Consider the following 19,769-nt stretch of genomic DNA (forward strand, 5'->3'; position numbering starts at 1 on the left):
CTCACCAGGCGAGGCCTAAAATCCGAACCACCAGCTCGCATGTGCGGGCACCCAGTGCCTCTGAAGAGGCAATGGACACAACGGTAACTTTGGTACCAAAACTGCGGCGCGGCTCCTTGGAGCGCGCCAAGAAAAATAAAAAACCAATAACGGGGCCGGAAGATCGTCCTGCCACCTGAATTAACGAGCTAACTCCAACACAGGATACTCTTTGTACACACAGCAGCATCTATATTGTTTAAATATGCAGCCAGAAATATTACAGTGGAACATCCGAGGCCTTCTTCGAAACCTCGATGACTTACAAGAACTCCTCCATGAACACAATCCAAGAGTGCTGTATGTACAAGAGACACACTTAAAACGAACTAACACAAACTTTTTACGTAACTACATAATCTTCCGAAAGGATAGAGATGATGCCATGCTACCATCCGGTGTGTAGCGGTTATAGTAAGTCAAGGTATAGCATGCACACAATTACCCCTTCAAACTTCCCTCGAGGCGGTGGCTGTCCGAGCAGTTATTCTAAACAAACTTGTCACTGTCTGCTCTCTGTACATACCTCCGCACCACCGTCTTGAAAAACTTCAATTCCAGTCTTTACTAGACGAACTACCTGAACCTTATCTGGTCCTTGGGGACCTGAACGCACATAATGGTCTGTGGGGTGACTCTCGCTGTGATGCACGAGGTCGTCTCATTGAACAATTCCTCATTTCATCAGGTGCTTGTCTGTTGAATAGGAAATAGGCAACATACTACAACCTTGCCAACAAAACTTACTCTTCCATAGACCTCAGTATCGCATCTCCTTCACTTGTACCATTACTTCAGTGGAAAGTCATAAATAATCCATATGGAAGTGACCATTTTCATTTAGCTTTGAGTACACCAATACTATATGAATGTCCTCCACATGTTCCCAAATGGCTGGTAAACAAAGCCGACTGGGAACAATTTCAAAAGATTACTCACTCAAGTTGGGCTGACATATGCGGATTAGGTATAGATGAAGCTGTGCAGTACTTTACGGCTTTTCTTACTGACGCAGCAGCCAAGTGCATTCCTCAAACATCTGGACTGTCCGGCAAACGACACGTCCCGTGGTGGAACACTGAGTGTCAGAATGTGCGAAAGGAACAGAACAGGGCATGGAGGTTGCTGCGAAACTCGCCGACAGCGGAAAACCTTGAGAGCTTTAAGAAAATAAAATCTCGAGGCAGGAGAACGCGTCGGCAGGCCAGAAGAGAAAGCTGGCACAAGTTTTTATCAGGGATAAATTCATATACACAAGAGGCTAAAGTCTGGAACATGGTTCGTAGGGTAGTAGGAAAACAAGTACACTCACTCCCACTCGTAAACACACAGGGTGACAGCCTGGAAGATCAGGCGAACCTCCTCGGTGCACACTACGAGCAAGTGTCTAGCTCGTCACACTATACTGAAGCTTTCCAAAGATATAAAGCAAAGATAGAAAAGCAGAAACTAGAATACAAGTGTACAAATCACGAGGCATACAACCAACCTTTCAACTTAGCTGAGCTACAAACATCACTAAACTCTTGCAGTAATTCTGACCTAGGCTACGACCGTGTTACATATGAAATGTTGAAAAACCTGCAGCTCAAAACGCGAAAAACTTTACTCTCTCTATACAATGCTATCTGGCTTTCTGGCACCATCCCTGCTTCCTGGAAAGAGGCTATTGTTATCCCTATTTTGAAACAGGGCAAGGACCCTTCCTCAGTTTCAAGTTATAGGCCCATTGCGCTAACCAGCTGCCTTTGTAAACTTTTTGAAAAAATTATAAACCGTCGACTTTATATTTCCTTGAAACACACAATCTGCTTGACCAATACCAATGTGGGTTTCGAGAGGGTAGATCTACCACCGACCATCTGGTGCGTATCGAGGCACAGATCCGAGACGCTTTCATTCATAAACAATACTTCCTCTCTGTGTTTCTCGATATCGAGAAGGCTTACGACACAACATGGCGTTTTGGCATATTAAGAGACTTGTTTCACTTGGGTGTGCGCGGTAGAATGCTTTGCATAATCGAGAGTTACTTGTGCAATCGGAAATTCCGTGTCCGTGTGGGCTGTATTCTCTCCCAAACATTTGTGCAAAAAACGGGAGTACCTCAAGGTGGTGTACTTAGTTGTACACTTTTTATTATCAAAATGAATTCCTTGCACCTGTCCATCCCCCGCAACATGTTCTATTGTACATATGTCGACGACGTCCAGCTTGGCTTTAAGTCATGCAACCTAGCAATGTGTGAGCGGCAGGTTCAGTTAGGTTTAAACAAGGTCTCCAAATGGGCAGAGGAAAACGGATTCCGGCTGAACCCAGAAAAAAGCACCTGTGTCTTGTTCTCCCGAAAGAGAGGCGTGCACTCAGAACCTGACATTAAACTGAACGGTCAACGTCTGTCTGTCTATGCGGAGCATAAATTCTTGGGCTTAATCTTGGACAACAAGTTGACCTTCGTACCGCACATCAAGTATTTAAAAACAAAATGTTTAAAAGCCATGAATGTTATAAAAGTGTTGTCACGTACTACGTGGGGTAGTGACAGGCAATGTCTCATGAACCTGTATAGAAGCCTCATTCGCACCCGCTTAGATTATGGGGCCGTTGTTTATCACTCTGCGACTCAAAGTGCTTTGAAGATGCTGGACCCCGTGCACCATTTTGGCATCCGCTTTTCTACGGGTGCTTTTCGCACCAGCCCCGTAGAAAGCCTTTACGTTGAGTCAAATGAGTGGTCGCTTCATCTGCAAAGAACTTACATGTCCTTTGTATATTTTCTTAAGGTGAAAGCAGACAAGAGGCACCCCTCATACTCTACTATTAATGACTTGTCGAGCTCCATTCTGTTTCAAAACAGGCCTTCAATGAGGCAGCCCTTCTCAGTTCGCCTGAAGGGTCTAGCTGAGGACACTGGAGTGTCACTCGAACACAGTTTAATGGCTCCTGTAGCATACCCGCCACCGTGGCAGTGGCAGACTATAGATTGCGATGTGTCTTTCCTAGAAGTTACTAAACATGTGCCTATTGCCCATATCCGAACACACTTCCTGGAACTTCAACACAAATACACACGTTCTGAGTTCTTTACAGATGCCTCTAAGTCTAACTCCTCTGTGTCCTACGCTGCTGTTGGCCCTTCCTTTTCGGATGCTGGCCCTCTACATCCAGGCACAAGTATCTTCACAGCGGAAGCTTACGCGATACTTGTGGCAGCTAAACACATCAAACAATTACAAATACAAAAAGCAGTAAATTATACAGACTCCCTCAGTGTGGTAACGGCTCTGCACAGTCTTAAAAAACAAAAAAAAACCCTGTCCTCGTCTCACTTTACTTCATTTTATGCACACTCTACACACTCAACCAACATGTTGTAGTGTGATGGGTGCCAGGGCACCGTGAGATTCAAGGCAACGTGATGGCGGATCAGCTTGCTGCATCCGTCCACGAGGGCACCGCCACTACACCCATATTAATCCCGGCCCTTGATCTTAAGCCCTCTCTCAAACGAAAGCGCAGGGACTACTGGCAGAGCAAGTGGGACAGACACACACAAAACAAGCTACACGTTATCAAGCCAACCTTGGCCATTGGCCACCAGTATCAAAATCACGTCTAACAGAGGTAACACTAACAAGACTCAGGATAGGACACACATACACGACACACACATACATCTTTTGTCCGGTGGCGATCCACCATTGTGTGATAAATGTGGTGAGGCATTAACAGTTCTTCACGTTTTAATCCAATGTAAACAATTAGACACTCTTAGAAGACAACACTTTCCATTACCCTACCGACAACATATACCTTTACACCCTGCAATGTTCGTCGGTAGGGAACCGCTTTTTTAGTCATAAATCATTGTTAGCGTTTTTAAAAGAAATTCATAGTTTTCATATCATATACCCGGGCATTCCGTAGCACGACCTCTGCAGAGAGGTTTTCGCTGCGGTGGCTACACAACAAAGCACTTGCCTCACGGCCCTTGGACGCAAGGGTATGAACGAGTGAGGCACTTGTGCTAATGCCATACATGTCCACCATTGTTTTTATTATCACCAACTTTTGTAATCTATTCGCACCACACACACCTTTCACGGCATGGTCATGATTTTATTACTTGTATGTTCTTACCCGCCTTACCGCGAGGAATTTTATGGCCTTTATACAGCCGCTAATCACAATCATTGTCCACATTCTTTGTCCCATGAACTGGCGCTCTTTGGCCATCAAATGGCCCTTGCGCCAAAAAACACCATATATTATCATCATCTGTTCGAGAGTTCTCGGAGAATTCGCCTCAATGTTATGAGGCAACATTATCGTTCTGCTGTTTTCGAGTGCCGAAATTACTCCATTCAAACGGGCAGTGACACTGCACCGACTGCGCAACCAGCAATGATGTTTCCGGCCGCGCATGGCATTCAGGAACCAGAAACGCGTCACGTTGACCATGCATAACACGCTCGCTTTAAACAGTGAAGCTGATCTTTGTCGAGCTTTCTGTGTCCAGGGGTCTTCAGTAAATAGTAGTGGGATTTACTCACAGAGTGGGTAAATCTTACTAAAAATATTTTTCCACTCCTCCCACCACTATGTTCGTTACTCACTACATCCGCAACTCATCTTTGCGCCCGGTGCTGCTCCAGCAACTCCGCCGATTTCACTCAACTCGGTTCATTCAACTAATTTCATTAGACCCTCTTTATTTCAACCACTTCATTAAACTCACTTCATTGAACCCACTTTACTCATCCCACTTCACTCAACCTACAGATTTAAGCTATTTCAATCTATTACTTCAGTCAACTCACCTCGTTCATTCAAATCATTTCCCTCAGCCTTCCTCCACGCCACCAGCTTCGCTCTTTGATCAGTGTCAGCCAAGCGCAGCTCGATGAATTTCTGGATTTTCCGGAGTGCCAAAATTGCACAATCTGAAGAGGCAAAAATACATTGCCGATTCCACAACCTTTCCGGTTGCACCCGCCCTTTGGGATCCGGAAACACGTCAGGAAAACTATATTTCTCGCCATGGCCTTTTTCAAGCCGGGCTAATGGGACTTTTCCGGTTCTTTCGTACACAGTACATAACCACATGGCACTCGCCTCCGGCCATTATTATCATCACTTTTCTAGCCACTCTCCTTCAACTCTATAGCACCTTTTGGTCGTCACGAAGTATTATTCTCCGCTCTAAGCTTCTTTTGCTGCTCCTTGACCATTTCTTTTTTACATGGCTCCACTGAAATGATGTAGACGTGGGCATCCTGATACACGGGCTTTTCATAAATAAACGTTATTGCCCAATAAGGAAGGAAACGCCTTAACTGCTAACCCGAGAAGCGATTACTCCATCGTTGTTGGCAGAGGCTTCACCTCATGGGTAGTGCTTCGTTTCTTAGCAAAGAAATAAGCACGAAGCCGCGATGTCTTGAAAACAAAACTAAGTCATCCCATCTGTCAATACCCGTTTTTTTTTTTTTGCATTACCAGTCCTCAAACACCGGACAAACACATTACGTGATATCGCTGTGAAGCCTATGCGAATGCTGTGGCATTTCAATAGGCTTCAAGTGAAAAAAAATAGCGTGTGTTATTCGCAGAAGAGTGATAAGTTGTGCCAGCTTTTACTGGTACACGGTGTAACTGCGCAAACAAAACAAAAAAGCAACAGACGGGATCACACCAGAGTAGGGGCGCACACCGAGGCGCTGAATTTGAACTGCTGCTTTATTTCAATACGCAAGCCTATTTTCCAAAGCAAGTGAAAAGGCAAGCCACAAAGAAAGCCAAATATTTTTGGCTTGAATTTTGGAATAAATCTTCAGTTTTTTTTTGTGTGCACCTGATTGTGCTTCCCTATTTTAAATGAATATACAGAATGTTTGGCTAATATCCACCCTTGCGGATTGGTCAAGAACTGGGTAGCTTTGTATATATATATATATATATATATATATATATATATATATATATATATATATATATATATATATATATATATATTGATTTTTGCTAATTCTTTGTCAGAAAAAATATGATTTAGTTCCTACTAAAATAGCAGTAAATGATTATTGTAAAAGAACATTTTTTTTTGTAGCCAACATTGGTTAACAAAGAACCTTTGGAATTTAGGTTAATAAGTAAATATCTTTGACTGTTCAATGAAATCTTGCACGGCCTCGCATTCTTTCCCGTTGCTGTGCCCAAGGGTACGTGCACCTTGGGATAGTAAATTGTAGGCTGTAAAATCTAATCCAAGGGATGCTTAACGGCATTTCCCGAGATGTCTTTCTCGGTGTAGAAAAATTTCTACAGGAGATCAAGAAGTGTGCTATTTTTTTGACCACTTATCCTCGAAAAGAACAAAGCGAGAAGAGACTCAAGCCTGCTCTGAATAAATAAAAACTAATGGAGGAACATGAGAGCGTAGCCTAGTGATTATAATTTCAAGACCTCTGTTATGACAGGAAGTTTTCCAGGGGATCAGTAAATTATTAAATTGCGGGGAATTTCATAAAGAATATTGCATCTTCTTTTGCCTTTGAAATCTAGCTGCGACTACAAAATCTCTACAAAATTTGTTGTAGGGGTAATATTGATAACTGGTCTGTCTTGTCTAGCACCGCTTTCACTAGTGCATCAACTGTATCATTTAGAATTAAGCATCTATGTCCTGGCACCAATACTAATTGTACCTGAATTAAGTAATTGTAGTGCACTGAAATATTTCGAAGCTTTTGAATCACCCGACGCTATGCGTGATCTACATACCGATGATGAGTTCATTATTATTCTGGCGGAATTTATCGGTATTAATTTTTAAAGGCCAGTGCTACAGCGAAAATTCTGCAATAAAGATGGGTGGTAAATCTGGAATTCGGAATAAAAGACCAGCCAAAAACAGGGCAGAATATCTCGATGCCTCTTTTCTTCTTCTCTCTTTGAATCGTTCGTCACAATTATGACATTTGCTTGCATTCATAGCAGGTAGTTCTGTTGTTTTGTCTTGTAGGTTCTCTTTCGTGTTTTTAAGCACTGGTATGTGATAAATGTGATAATATTTTCACGGTGTCATAAATTTCCCCTTTCGTTAACACCCTATACCATTGCAGAATGTCGTCTTTCTGATCTCTTAATTTTTCCGCACACCACACCATTTTTTGTGAGACCACGCTTACTAAGTCAAACTACCTTTTTTCTCAAACTGAAAAAAATGGAATTCACATCTTGTACTATCAATTGATCAATCGAAATTAACTTCCAACTAGCATTTTCACTATCAACCTAATTGGGTTTCAGTTAGCGCTTTACTAATTTCTTGAGCACCAGGACACCTTCTGATGATAAACGTCTTGCTATCTTTTCAAGCACGTGATGTTTTATAGCGTTCATTCCATAAACTAGACAGACCAAAAATCATCATCCTGATGTCATTGTTATTTTGTGATATCTTTTTCGCCTTGTATATCTAGCGTTTCTTGTGCAACATCCGTATGCCGGTATTGCGATGTATCCGTGACTCCTCAGTAATCATCCCCTTTCCCTCATGCAACACCCTACTGGCCCTTAGGGTATCCACATGAATAAATATGACTCTCTGTAAAGAGACAAATTACTCTCTCATGTGTTACACTGCTCTACCAGAAAAGTATTAGAATCCTCGAAAAGAGTTTATGTGTCTCTCAAGAAAGAATAACATATGTGGCAAAGCAGAACTAAAGCAGAAAAGTCTAAGGACCGTCCTTTTTTTTTTCTTTTACTTGCAGTGTCTACGCTCCTATGTTCCCGTTACATGGAAGCACTTGTACCTACCCGATAATAGAGAGACAAAGTAATGTGTGATACAGATAAGCACAAGACCAATGCCCTCTTATCACCACAAAGATAAGGGCGTGAGGAGAACCACGTAGGAATCGCGGAGGCCAGACATGGCGGACAATGCGCAGTGCTTTTTATCGCCACGATACAAAAGTTACAATGAGGTGAGTTAGTTCACTCATGTGGCAACTGCACAAGGGTACACGTAGACGTGACTAGGCGTGAAGACAAAAAAAAAAGCTGCACTTCACAACTTCATTGGTCCGATCACCCGAACAGCAAAAAGCACAAAACTTGAAGGTAGTAGACGGCTACAGCGCCAAATAAATGCCGCATAATTCTTCATTTCTACTTCTTCTGAACTCTGAGATAAGCGAGCACATTTCTAATAGTGGGGACGTGTCGATTTCAGCTCTGCATTCTTTATAGTGAGCGCATTGTTCATTTTGTTCTATTATTGTAAATTAAGTGACACTCGTCGGTGCACTTATTCAGAAGTAACCACCTCTATCCATCAATGCCACTCTTGTTTTTATGTAATCCCGTCCTTTTGATACGTTTGCGAAACCAGTGGTATTTGCGCACTATCGTGACGTAAGCCCTGCTCGTGAGGCAGCGTTCTAATGCAGAGCTCCCTTTCTACTGTACGCACGTGCGCCAACGAACTTGGCAGAAATTATTGATTGCGTACGAGGTAACCTTTGGAAAAATCATGATCTGCACTTGTGTCGTCTTGAGCTCTGCTCCAGGTGGTACATCCGAGAGCATTTCTACACACCAAGAAGCACCTCAGGAGCGGGAGATCTGCGAACAATATCAGACACAGTTTGCCCATTTTTTTGCGATACATATATATGGACACTCTCGGCAGAATTTTCGCCGGTGAGTGATGGCGATGCCGACATCGGCATCGCCGTCACTTACCGTATATGTATGCGTATCTATATATATAAAAACGCAAGAAAGAAAAATAACTGAACTTGGGACCTCTGCAACGTGAGTGCGAGGCGTTAACCACTGAGTCATGGAGAGGCGCGTCCTTCAAAGTTCAAATGGCAAGCTATTTATATCTACCACTGGGCGCTCTTGGTTGACGGGCATTTCGGGGGAGGGGACTATTGCGTTTTCAGTATTATCAGCAAGATGGCGCAATGAGCGTGCGTCGCCACATCGTCACGACACAGCGGTGCGACCTCTCATCTCCCACGTGCACTTTGCCCCGCGTAAAGGAGGAGGGTGGATGCTCACTCGCACGCCCTTATTTTTACGGTAGTGAAAATCGTACGTCTTGGCTGGCGTTCAGCTCTTACCGGAACGATTATGTGTTAGTTACCAGGCGCACAAAGGTCACTGCAATCGCTGCACAGTCTACATTTGCATAAAGAGCGCGCTTTTCAGACAGCGAAGTAACAACTGAGATGCTTATTCGTGTTCATCTGTACCTGTGACTACGTTTCGTGCGTCATTTGTGTGTGAGAAATGCGGCGAACGTTTTTTTCTGCTTGTGACCGTCCAATTTGTTGCGCGTGACCGTCCAATTTGTTGCTATCGCTTTCGTTGCTTCGTTTTAGCGGCAAATTGTGACTTTTCTCTCTTATTACCACTCGCTTGCTCTATCAGTCGCGGAAATAATACTTCTTGCTCGTTCTCATGATTAACTAGATTTATTACGCATTGATTTAGAGTGGCATAAATTGAAATCATTGTTGTGGGCCGTTTCCATTTGTCATGCCACTAATTTTGACTCCGTGGCAAATCGCCTTGGAAATAACAGTAGGGGTTGTAAATGTCACCTCCTCTTATTATCTTTAGAAGTACATTACTTCGACTGTGCACCTGCTTCATGACTTAGTTGGAGTTGGGCTCAAAAAACATGGTCATAACGAGAGCAACCGGTCATCGAGAAAAACGACACACGCTGACATAAATTGTAAAGTTGGCATGTGCAACACGAAAATTTCATTCGACATTTTCCGGCCTTGGATATCTCTTTAGTGCATTCCGAAGACACCTGATGCCCGCATCTTTGGATGTTGTGTTTTCGAAATGCCGCTTGCGAAAAGCAACAGCTGCAATAATATCCGTGCTGTTATTCCAGTTGCTCTTTCATCATCTGTTTACGATAACACTGACAGAAAAAACTTGACATACAAAATTTTTCTTGCTTTCGTCAATACCTGCCCACAGTAGCAGCAAAAGCAATGACAACGACAACAGCACTTTAACATTCACATTTCTTGCCATCTTCAACTTAAAGTCTTTTGTCCCCCTCTCTTCCACTCTCCCCCCAAAAGAGCTGTAGCCTCCGCTAGCCATATTTTTTTTTCAGAAACGGTTAAATTGAAAACAACACAATCGTATCTTTCCTAGTTTTCAAGCCCAGCATAACAACAACGATAACACTTGACACTGGACCTTTTATGAGGTCTTAAAGTTTTTATCCTCTCTCATTTTTTTCCCACTCCTCAAAACATGGAGTTTACATTTTATGCAGTATATTCAAGCCACCTACGTTTCTCCTTTTTTTGAAAACGATTTGAACAAAACTCCATATTTTATCTCGTCTGCAGCTCCACCCAAAGCAACAACAGTGTCAACAACTATCACTGCAATAACTATAACAACACGTGACGGTATTTTTCAAGACTTCTCTCCATCTGCCCCTCCGCCAAGCAACCGCAACGAGCATGACAACGGTTCTTTATAACGCGAGCGCCATGTCAGTGCTCCAAAAGCCCTCCGCGCAATCATTCTCCTAAGTATTCTGCTGTTTGATGCCCGCATCAAGGATATAGAATAAAGCAGAGCAAGGAAAACCTTTGTATTACGCCCAGGGTGGGTATTTTTTTCCCGCGATTCATGGAGCTCTAGCCGCGGCCGAGGCAGCTGTCAGGAAAAGCTCCGGGAGGGAAATGCACGACCGCATACATACGTATGCTAGAGCACAGGCGCCGAGCGCTCGAATGGAGGGATACGGACCTCTGGCTTCCCTTCTCTCAATACTATCTCCTCTCTTGATAGAAAGATGAGACGAAAGAGAGGAAAGAGGGAGCCTCGTCTCGCCCTACAGGTGGAGGATGAAAATGGGTGTTGTATAATAGCGGCGGGAGGAGAAAAGAAAGAGACAGAAGGTAACAAAAAAAGCAAAAAAGAGGGCGGAGCGGAATCACCTCTGACTGCAGCTAGCACACCTTCTGCGATCGCGCGACAGTCGGGGCTTTTCTAGTACACTGCGCGTCAGAACAGTGTACGCTCAAGAAGAAACCCGGGAGGAAAAAAAGCAACAAATATCACGCTCTCAATGGATGTACGTCGTCCGAAGATCGCCATACGTACATAGGACTCGCATTTTCTCCTGCGTCGCCAAATGCCGGCTTGGAAATATCATTAGCGAACGTCACCTCGAAGACAACTTTTTCTCTTGTTCTCTGGCGCGTGCTTCTAGTGTTGTGCTTGTCTTCCTCCGGCTGCGTCGTCTGCTAGTGCTCTGCCCGGCCAGTCGCTTCTGTGACGATTTCGACGAACTGCGCGTGTCTATATAGAGGAATACCACAATGGGGTGAGTTGTGCGTGCGCTTTGTGTTTGCTATCTTTTTGTGTGTGTTTCAGGCTTAGCACTATGCTGCATCGTCGTTCGCATCTGTTGCATCGTTTGTATCGTGTCTGTGTAGCGATGAACCCATTTCGTCGTGCTCGCTACAGTAACCGGCCCGTAATACGTACCTATTTAACCATGCACTGGAAGTTACGCTTTGCGTCTGCTTCTCATACATCAGACAGTGTGAAATTGTTGCATCGTCTGCAGCATACGTTCCAGACTACAAAAGCGTCGTAACCTTAAGCGATGTCAGAAGAGCCAAGACGACACTGCAAACTATTCTATCTGTAGTATAAGCACGAGATGGCATCACCGTTTCTAACTTATTCTATTGTTCGAAGTACCCTAGACGACACAAAACCTCCTGGCAACAGCTCCCACAGCTTGCTGAATTGTCTGTAGCTGACCGTCTTAGATATGTTGGCTGACCGCGTATCGTCTGGAGCAACGAACTACAGACGATTCCGTTCGTGATTTGCTGGATTGTGTGTAATCCGGCAGATGCCACACCTATTTTAAACTGATGGTTACGGAAATCACTGCAGTGTTCATACCGAATAATAATAATAAGAACGATGAACACGCGCAGTAAACGCTGCAGATCCACATCCTGTACCACCCCCTGGGGCCTCAGGATGCGCTGAAAAGTTGCGTGGCCTTTTATCTGAGGAGCAATTTGTGCCGCAGGAAATGTATAAGCACACAGACTGTTTAGGCCCCGCTGCGGTGGTCTAGTTGGTAAGGCAATTGACTGCTGACCCGCAGGTCGCGGGATCGAATCCCGGCTGCGGCGGCTGCATCTTCGAAAGAGGCGGAAATGTTGTAGGCCCGTGTGCTCAGATTTGGGCGCACGTTAAAGAACCCCAGATGGTCGAAATTTCCGGAGCCCTCCACTACGGCGTCTCTCATAATCATATGGTGGTTTTGGGACGTTAAACCCCACAAATCAATCAATCAATCCGGCCGCTAAGGCAGTGTTCTAACGTGCGATAGACACGAGACGGCAAGATTTTTGTAACTTTATTATTCGGCGGCAGTTACTGTCCGTAACTTCGCTTATACGATACATAGCAGTGCTGAACATTCTGGAGGGTGAGCTTCACGGGACAATAATTTTGGCAGACTATACTGCATTATTCATAACCAAAGGTCAGCTAAAGAAATAGTGGAACTCAGCAGGATTCACTCAAGAGTTAAATCTTGCACATGGGACCCACACCCATTCCGACTCAGCAAAATTTTCCTGAACCGAAATCGCTCCTGCTCGCGATAATTTTCATTACGGCCTCCCTCCAACTCACCCAAACATTACCCACGTGGACTCACTCAGACTAGCGGATCGACCTGAGTTCAAGTTTAGGCAAGTCGACTCGTGGGAGTGTTCGCCGACCAATGTTCATAACTGCCGGTGTCACCTAACAGCGCCTGTTAGTTACGCTGTCGTTTTGACCATCGAGGCGGAATGCTGCGCGTCATTTCGTCGTGTCAGTGAAGTCGTACGCCATTACTATTTACGGTTTCTCAGCAAGAAAAAAAATCTGCTTTAGTCCAGATATTGCGTTCGCGGAAAATCGTTCTTCTTGACCTTCGTACGCCGAATTAGCCACACACAACATCTTTGTAAAAAAATGCCTTTGTTTTGCCCAGATTTTTTGCCACGCGCAAATTCGCATCGTCATAGGTGTGGAATGTGCGCCTGCAGTGCCCACGTGTTTTGATCTCAAGTGATGTGCGTTTCTGTGGAACTCCTTTGAACTTTTGCGCAGAACCACGAAATGTAGTATTAAACTAACGTCATTGGATGCCCTTAGTATATTCTCGCTGGCTGATTCGCTCGTCAACTGCAACGTGTGAGGTACCTTCTCTAGTAAAGCAAAAAATAATAGAAGAGGGAGGTTGGGCCCCTATACACGATTTTACATAGACCACGTGAGCACCAGCTTCTTGGACTGATAAACGAGCCTCTTCTTACTTTCGCATATCGCAACAAGAAGAATTACGGCTCGTGAAACATTGAAATGCACCGACCCGACCGTTTTCATGCGTTCATATCGCAGCACTGTTCATATCGGTAACGATGCAAAAAGGCAAGACCACAGCTGCGCAACCAAACCAACCAATGAAGCTCAACCGTGATATAGTTAATATATAAAAGCTATAGAACTAAGAAGCTTGAGCGTAACCTTTGGTTTGGTTGCGGTCTTACTTTGTTTTACGCAAGCATGTCACATGACCAGACGGGCTCCCTTTATGTTTCTCTGTTTGCATAACAAGTATATCTATGTGTGCTTGCATATATATACAAGTATATGCATCTGTGCTTTCCTATACATTTATATGAATATGTACTTGCGTACATACCTATAAAATTTAATAAAATTTTTGGGGTGTAACACCTTTCCCCCTTTGCTATATACCAGTGGTTGAGGGGCAAATTGAAGACCATAATTAGGAAGTATAGTTTAGTGACTTTCTCTCTCTCTCTCTGCCCCGCCGCGGTGGTCTAGTGGCTAAGGTACTCGGCTGCTGACCCGCAGGTCGCGGAATCAAATCCCGGCTGCAGCGGCTGCATTTCTGATGGAGGCGGAAATGTTGTAGGCCCATGTGCCCAGATTTGGGAGCATGGTAAAGAACCCCCAGGTGGTTTAAATTTCCGGAGCCCTCCGCTACGACGTCTCCCATAACCATATGGTGTTTTTTGGAGGTTAAGCCCCACATATTATAAATGAAATCTTTCTCTCTTCCCTTTTTAGTCGTTTGTGAAGGAAAACGAGAAACAAAAAAACACATAGCAAAGGTCGAGTGAAGAGAACGTCTGCGCGGGCTGTCTGACGTGTCCGCGCTGCTGAACAATTGTAAATTCTGCTTACAACTTATACAGGCCGACATAATATCCTGGCAATGATCGAAGGCCTCTAGTGAATCTTAAGTTCGATGGAAAGTCATGGTGAAGAACAAATATAGTAAAATAAAACTAGCACTAGCCAAAACGCAATAAGCATGGAACGAAAAGTTGACGCCTCCGGGTGCATGTGTCCGTGCTCCGAAAGCCCTACACTTATAGGTACAACCATCCAAATCTTTAAATAGTGCACGTAGCGGTGACTTTTCACCAGGCGACTTTGGATTTGATTGAAATGTCGGATTTAACGTCCCAAAAGTACGATATGATTACGAGAGTCGCCGTAGTACAGGGCTCCAGAAATTTCGACCACCTGGAGTTCTTTAACGTGCACCCCAATCTGAGCACACGAGCCTGCAGCATAACAGGTGGCTTTTTGTCCGTGCCAAGTGGTGAAACAAAGCTGCAAAAAACTGTTCTGGGTGCATTTCCTTGCCCTCGCCCTTTATGCAATTATATTTTTTTTTCTTATGGGGAAGAAACTTTCTAAATACTGCCGCGTAGGCAGGCTAGGTAAATAGTATGCGAATGTACATTTACAGGTGCATGTGTACGTGCAAAGAGTGAATGAGTTTGCATTTGCAAGATGTCGCCTTTATTTATCTTATCATTACTGCAGCCAGGTGCTCTATTTTACACCAGTTCCTAGCAATTTATGAATGCCAAAATCACAGTGACCTCAGCGCGCAGTTATCCACGCCTATTGAAAAGCACAAGGGTTACAATTATCGCGCGTGGTTTGTTGACCTTCTTTCTCTCTCCCTTTCTTTTTTGTGTGAGTCATTCACTCTGCTTTCGAGTGACTGACGCGTACGCCAATAAAACATGTCTCATTGCAGTAGGGGCAAGGGGCGGAAGCTCTGTATACCTCCTATCTAGTCTCTCTTGCATGCTGATACGCAGCGGCAGAGCCGTTTTTACCACTGGCGGCTGCCGAGCATCCTTCTAGAAATAAATCGCCAACAGAACATATCTTTCCTGAAATCTTTTGTGAGGTCACTAAATAGACAGAAAGGACGAAAATTGAGAGGAGGAGGGTTGCCGTGGAAGTCCTGCTTACCCACTTCGCATGCAGGCGGAATGCGCTCGTACCTTCTTTCAGGTCCGCTGGCCACTTGGGCGATGCGGCCAATCGTAAAATTTTGCCAGCAATAATTTTTTTAAATTTTTTTGTGTGTTCTGAAGTGGCGAAAGTGAAGCTGACTCATTCCTTAGGGAGAAACTTGCTCGGCACAAATGAACTGAGCTTTAATATTGCACGTTTGGTACGAAAAGCAAACAGACGCAAGCGTAGTGTGAAAGTGTCAATATATGAATGCTGTTTTAATTTACAAAGGACATGTGAACATAATTAGCAAACAGTGAACCCATAATATCCGAACGAAAGTGAAAATTGTCAACGATCACGAGTAGGACATGCCGTATTTTACCCAGTCATCTTTTTTATGGTGGTGCACATAGTTTTCTAACAGAACTTCAGTAACAAATGAACTCCAGTCACAAACGAGACTGAAGTTCAGAGGCAGTTTTGATTGATTTGTGGAGTTTAACGTTCCGGAACCACAATATGATTATGAAAGACGCTGTAGTGGAGGGCTTCGGAAGTTTTGTCCACCTGGGGTTCTTTAACGTGCACCCAAATCTGAGCACACGCGACTGCAGCCGCCGCAGCCGGGATTCGATCCCGCGACCTGCGGGTCAACAGCCGAGTACCCTAGCCACTAGACCACCTCGGCGGGGCTCAGAGGCAGGAAGAGGCTTGAAGCGATCAGGAGCCTTTCAAGAGAGAATGTTTTTGAAAACAGTGTTTCGGCAAGTTGACTTGTCCTCGTCAGGACATCAGTGTTGCCTTGACAAAGAAATGTTCCCTTGTCAACACGTTGGCTTCAGCGACATTCGCTGTAATGAATTTTAGAAGCATTTAGTTGATCGCATGTAAATAAGTGGCAGTATTGGAAGTAAACACGAAAACCCCACCTACATAAATCTCATGAACCGGAAGAAGCCTATATTTACACGGCACCACTTAAACTACATGGCTAAAGTTAAAGAATAAAAACTATGTAGCCGAGCCAGTACGAATTTCCGCATTTCATCAAACACATTTTGCTGACAGCAAGTTGGCCGCCATCTTGACCAATTAGTTTAACTTCGATCGCTGCACTTCTGTCAGTCCAGTCAAGCTTGCAGAGTATTCAGTTTACTTATGTACTCATACAAAATCAATACGTGCTCAAATAATCGGTCCGAATACTGGCGCTCAACCGTTGCTTCAGGAACGAGAAAATTCACAGCATATTCACGTAGTGAGTGATGATGAATGGAGTGAAGCGTCCGTCTGTATGTATGTAGGTATATATGTATGTATGTATTAGAATTCAATCAACCAAAGGAACAAGCAGGATTTCGAACAGGCTACTCAACAATTGACCACATTCATACTATCAATCAGGTAATAGAGAAATGCTCAGAGTATAACCAACCACTATACATAGCCTTCATAGATTACGAGAAGGCGTTTGATTCAGTAGAAATATCATCCGTCATGCAAACACTGCGGAATCAGGGCGTAGATGAAGTATATATAAACATTCTGGAAGAAATCTACAGGGGATCAACTGCTACCATAGTGCTTCATAAAGAAAGCAACAGAATACCAATCAAGAAGGGTGTAACGCAGGGGGACACAATTTTCCCAATGCTATTTACCGCGTGCTTACAGGAGGTTTTCAGAAGCCTAGAATGGGAACAGTTAGGGATAAGAGTTAATGGAGAATACCTCAGTAACCTGCGCTTCGCCGATGACATTGCATTGCTGAGTAACTCGGGGGACGAATTGCAACTCATGATTACGGAGTTAGACAAGGAGAGCAGAAAGGTGGGTCTTAAAATTAATCTGCAGAAAACGAAAGTAATGTACAACAACCTCGGCAAGGAGCAGCGCTTTGAGATAGGTAATAGTGCACTTGAAGTTGTAAAAGACTATGTCTACTTAAGGCAGGTAATAACCGCAGAGCCGAACCATGAGATTGAAGTAACTAGAAGAATAAGAATGGGGTGGAGCACATTCGGCAAGCACTCTCAAATTATGACAGGTAGATTGCCACTATCCCTCAAGAGGAAGGTATATAACAGCTGTATCTTGCCGGTACTTAGCTACGGAGCAGAAACTTGGAGACTTACAAAGAGGGTTCAGCTTAAATTGAGGACGACGCAGCGAGCAATGGAAAGAAAAATGGTAGGTGTAACCTTAAGAGAGAAGAAGAGAGCAGAGTGGATTAGGAAACAAACGGGGATTAAGGATATCATAGCTGAAATCAAGAAGAAGAAATGGACATGGGCAGGGCATGTTGCGCGTAGACAGGATAACCGCTGGTCATTAAGGGTAACTGACTGGATTCCCGGAGAAGGGAAGCGGGTTAGGGGGATACAGAAGGTTAGGTGGGCAGATGAGATTAAGAAGTTTGCGGGTATAAATTGGAAGCAGCAAACACAGGACCGGGTTAACTGGCGGAACATGGGAGAGGCCTTTGTCCTGCAGTGGACGTAGTCAGGCTGATGATGATGATGCATGTATGTATGTATGTATGTATGTATGTATGTATGTATGTGTGTATGTGTGTATGTATGTATGTATGTATGTATGTATGTATGTATGTATGTATGTATGTATGTATGTATGTATGTATGTATGTATGTATGTATGTCAATCTGTTCGTCCGCCCACTTCCATCACACCGGAGCACGCATCGGATGGATGAACGCTTTGCCCCACCCATCATTATTCACTGCGTAGATATGCTGTGAATTTCTTATTATAACAGTGCCATTTCACCTCATCAATCGCCTACTATACGAAAACCACACCCAGCCGTAGTGGTTAAGGGGCTAAGGTACTCCGCTGTTGACCCGCAGGTCACGGGATCGAATCCCGGCTGCAGCGCCTGCACTTCAGTGGAGGCCAAAATGCTGTAGACCCGTGTGCTCAGATTTGGGTGCTCGTCAAAGAACCCCAGGTAGTCATAATTTTCGGAGCCCTTCACTACGGCGTCTCTCATAATCATAAGGTTGTTTCGGAATGTTAAATCACTCATATAAATCATTATACGAAAACCACCGATGATCTTTAGTCTCAATATTTTGAAGGACATATACACACAATGCCATCTAGTAAGCAATTCATAAACTAGAAGTGGCTACATACACATTACATACAAATCGATGAGGGAACGACCCACGTCCTCAGGAGCTTCGCCCCTGATACCTTCGCTGAAGTGGAAATCTTCAGGTTAACGCACCGCCGACTTTGAAAAACACGTCTTGCCCGATATACCCATCTTCGTCAAAGCACTGTTGACTTGCTCGGCGTAGCTCATTGAGGCTTACGTTCTCTGCCCGCCACAACTTCCTCTCTTTATTTTTCCCAAAATTGACCTATCGGCCGAGTAAGCTGAACACGATTCAACTTGTAGTATAGCTGGGCAAGTGGCAAGAAGGGGCAGAAGCAAGCGCTACGAACTCAAGTCAATCACTTCCCGCGCTTGGCCTGATTTAAATTGTACAAAATCAAAAATAAAAAGACAAAAAAAACAAAATAACAGTTCTTATCGATGGTATTAAATTTCTTCACTAGTAAAACTGGTGAAAGCCAACTAATGCGCATATGCACATCAATCTCACTTAATTTAACCAGATCTTAGCAAGCCCGGCAACAGCTAAGAGCGTGCATGTTCGTTGAGATTAAACCAGCGCCGAGTTTTCTGGGCCTGTTTGGGGCTTCGCATTCGGCCTCTCGCTTCGAGTCTATCGCCGTCGTCGCACGTTGTCACGAACCCTGTTTTCTCATATCCACCAGGACAAGGCTAACTTTCATCCAAGATATTTTAATGTGAAAAACTTAAATGTTTTTTAATGTGAAAAGCTTAAATTGGCCTTGAGTATCAGCAGAAAACCATAGGATGACGTTAGCAAATAACGTTCTGATGACTGTTCGCAACATCGTCAAATGATGTAATGTGATGCTGCAAATCGTCGCCCAATGATGTTATGTGATGCTGCAGACCATTGCCAAATGATGTGTCGTGATGCCGCATTCCGTGTCTAAATGACATGATGTGAAACTCCACAACATAGCCAAATGATGACATGTGATGCTGCACATCATCGCCAAATGATGAGATGTGATGTGGCATATCGTCGCCAAATTATGACATGTGGTGCTTCATACCTTGTTCAAATGATGTGATGCGGTGCTGCACGCAGTCGCCAAGTGATATGATGTGATGCGGCACACCGTCGCCAAATCATGACATATGGTACTGCATACCTTCTTCAAATGATGACATGTGATGCTGCACATCATCGCCAATTGATGAGATGTAATGCGGCGCATCGTCGCCA

General features: G+C 44.1%; 1 protein-coding gene across 5 annotated transcripts in view; it reads left to right on the forward strand.

The window, feature by feature from the left end:
* Pld (Phospholipase D) overlaps window positions 1–19,769 on the forward strand; it is a 176,710-nt gene that overhangs the window by 55,187 nt on the left and 101,754 nt on the right. Inside the window, exon 1 of one of the 5 annotated variants that reach the window (XM_075871755.1) lies at window positions 11,295–11,428. The exons of the other annotated variants lie outside the window; for them this stretch is intronic. Within the exon in view, the coding sequence (XP_075727870.1) occupies window positions 11,424–11,428 (5 nt within the window). The 5' untranslated portion in view covers window positions 11,295–11,423. Of the gene's footprint in view, window positions 1–11,294; window positions 11,429–19,769 lie in introns of those variants that run through there. 5 annotated transcript variants of the gene reach the window in all.

Source organism: Rhipicephalus microplus, chromosome 8, assembly GCF_043290135.1.
Source record: "Rhipicephalus microplus isolate Deutch F79 chromosome 8, USDA_Rmic, whole genome shotgun sequence".
In the NCBI taxonomy this organism is placed as follows: Eukaryota; Metazoa; Arthropoda; class Arachnida; order Ixodida; family Ixodidae; genus Rhipicephalus; species Rhipicephalus microplus.